This window comes from Haliaeetus leucocephalus, unplaced genomic scaffold (genome assembly GCF_000737465.1).
Source record: "Haliaeetus leucocephalus isolate CR32 unplaced genomic scaffold, Haliaeetus_leucocephalus-4.0 Scaffold351, whole genome shotgun sequence".
Taxonomy (NCBI): Eukaryota; Metazoa; Chordata; class Aves; order Accipitriformes; family Accipitridae; genus Haliaeetus; species Haliaeetus leucocephalus.
The window spans coordinates 19419-19801 of NW_010972787.1; the positions used below are offsets into that span (position 1 = coordinate 19419).

General features: G+C 73.4%; 1 protein-coding gene across 1 annotated transcript in view; it reads left to right on the top strand.

The window, feature by feature from the left end:
• Positions 1–116: 116 nt before the first annotated feature.
• RAB39A (RAB39A, member RAS oncogene family) overlaps positions 117–383 on the top strand; it is a 9298-nt gene continuing 9031 nt past the window's right edge. Inside the window, exon 1 of the mRNA XM_010572587.1 lies at positions 117–340. Coding sequence (XP_010570889.1) covers positions 117–340 — 224 coding nt within the window. The remainder of the gene's footprint in view (positions 341–383) is intronic.

The window sequence follows — 383 nt, forward strand, 5'->3', positions numbered from 1 at the left end:
GCCCGCCCGCTGCGCCGATGCCGGGCGTTGGGGCGATCGGAGCGCGGTGCAGGCACCGGCCGCGCAGGAGCCCCAGGAAGAGCCCCAAGGCGGAGCCGGGCCAGGCCGGGGCCGCCATGGACGCGGCGATTTGGATTTACCAGTTCCGGCTGATCGTGCTGGGCGACTCCACCGTGGGCAAGTCCTGCCTCTTGCACCGCTTCACCGAGGGCCGCTTCCCGGGGCCGCTGCACTCCGACCCCACCGTGGGGGTGGACTTCTTCTCCCGGCTGGTGGAGATCGAGCCCGGCAAGAGGGTCAAGCTGCAGCTCTGGGACACGGCGGGGCAGGAGCGGTTCAGGTACAGGGCCCGGCATCCCCCCCCCCCGCCCCTCCCGTCCGCC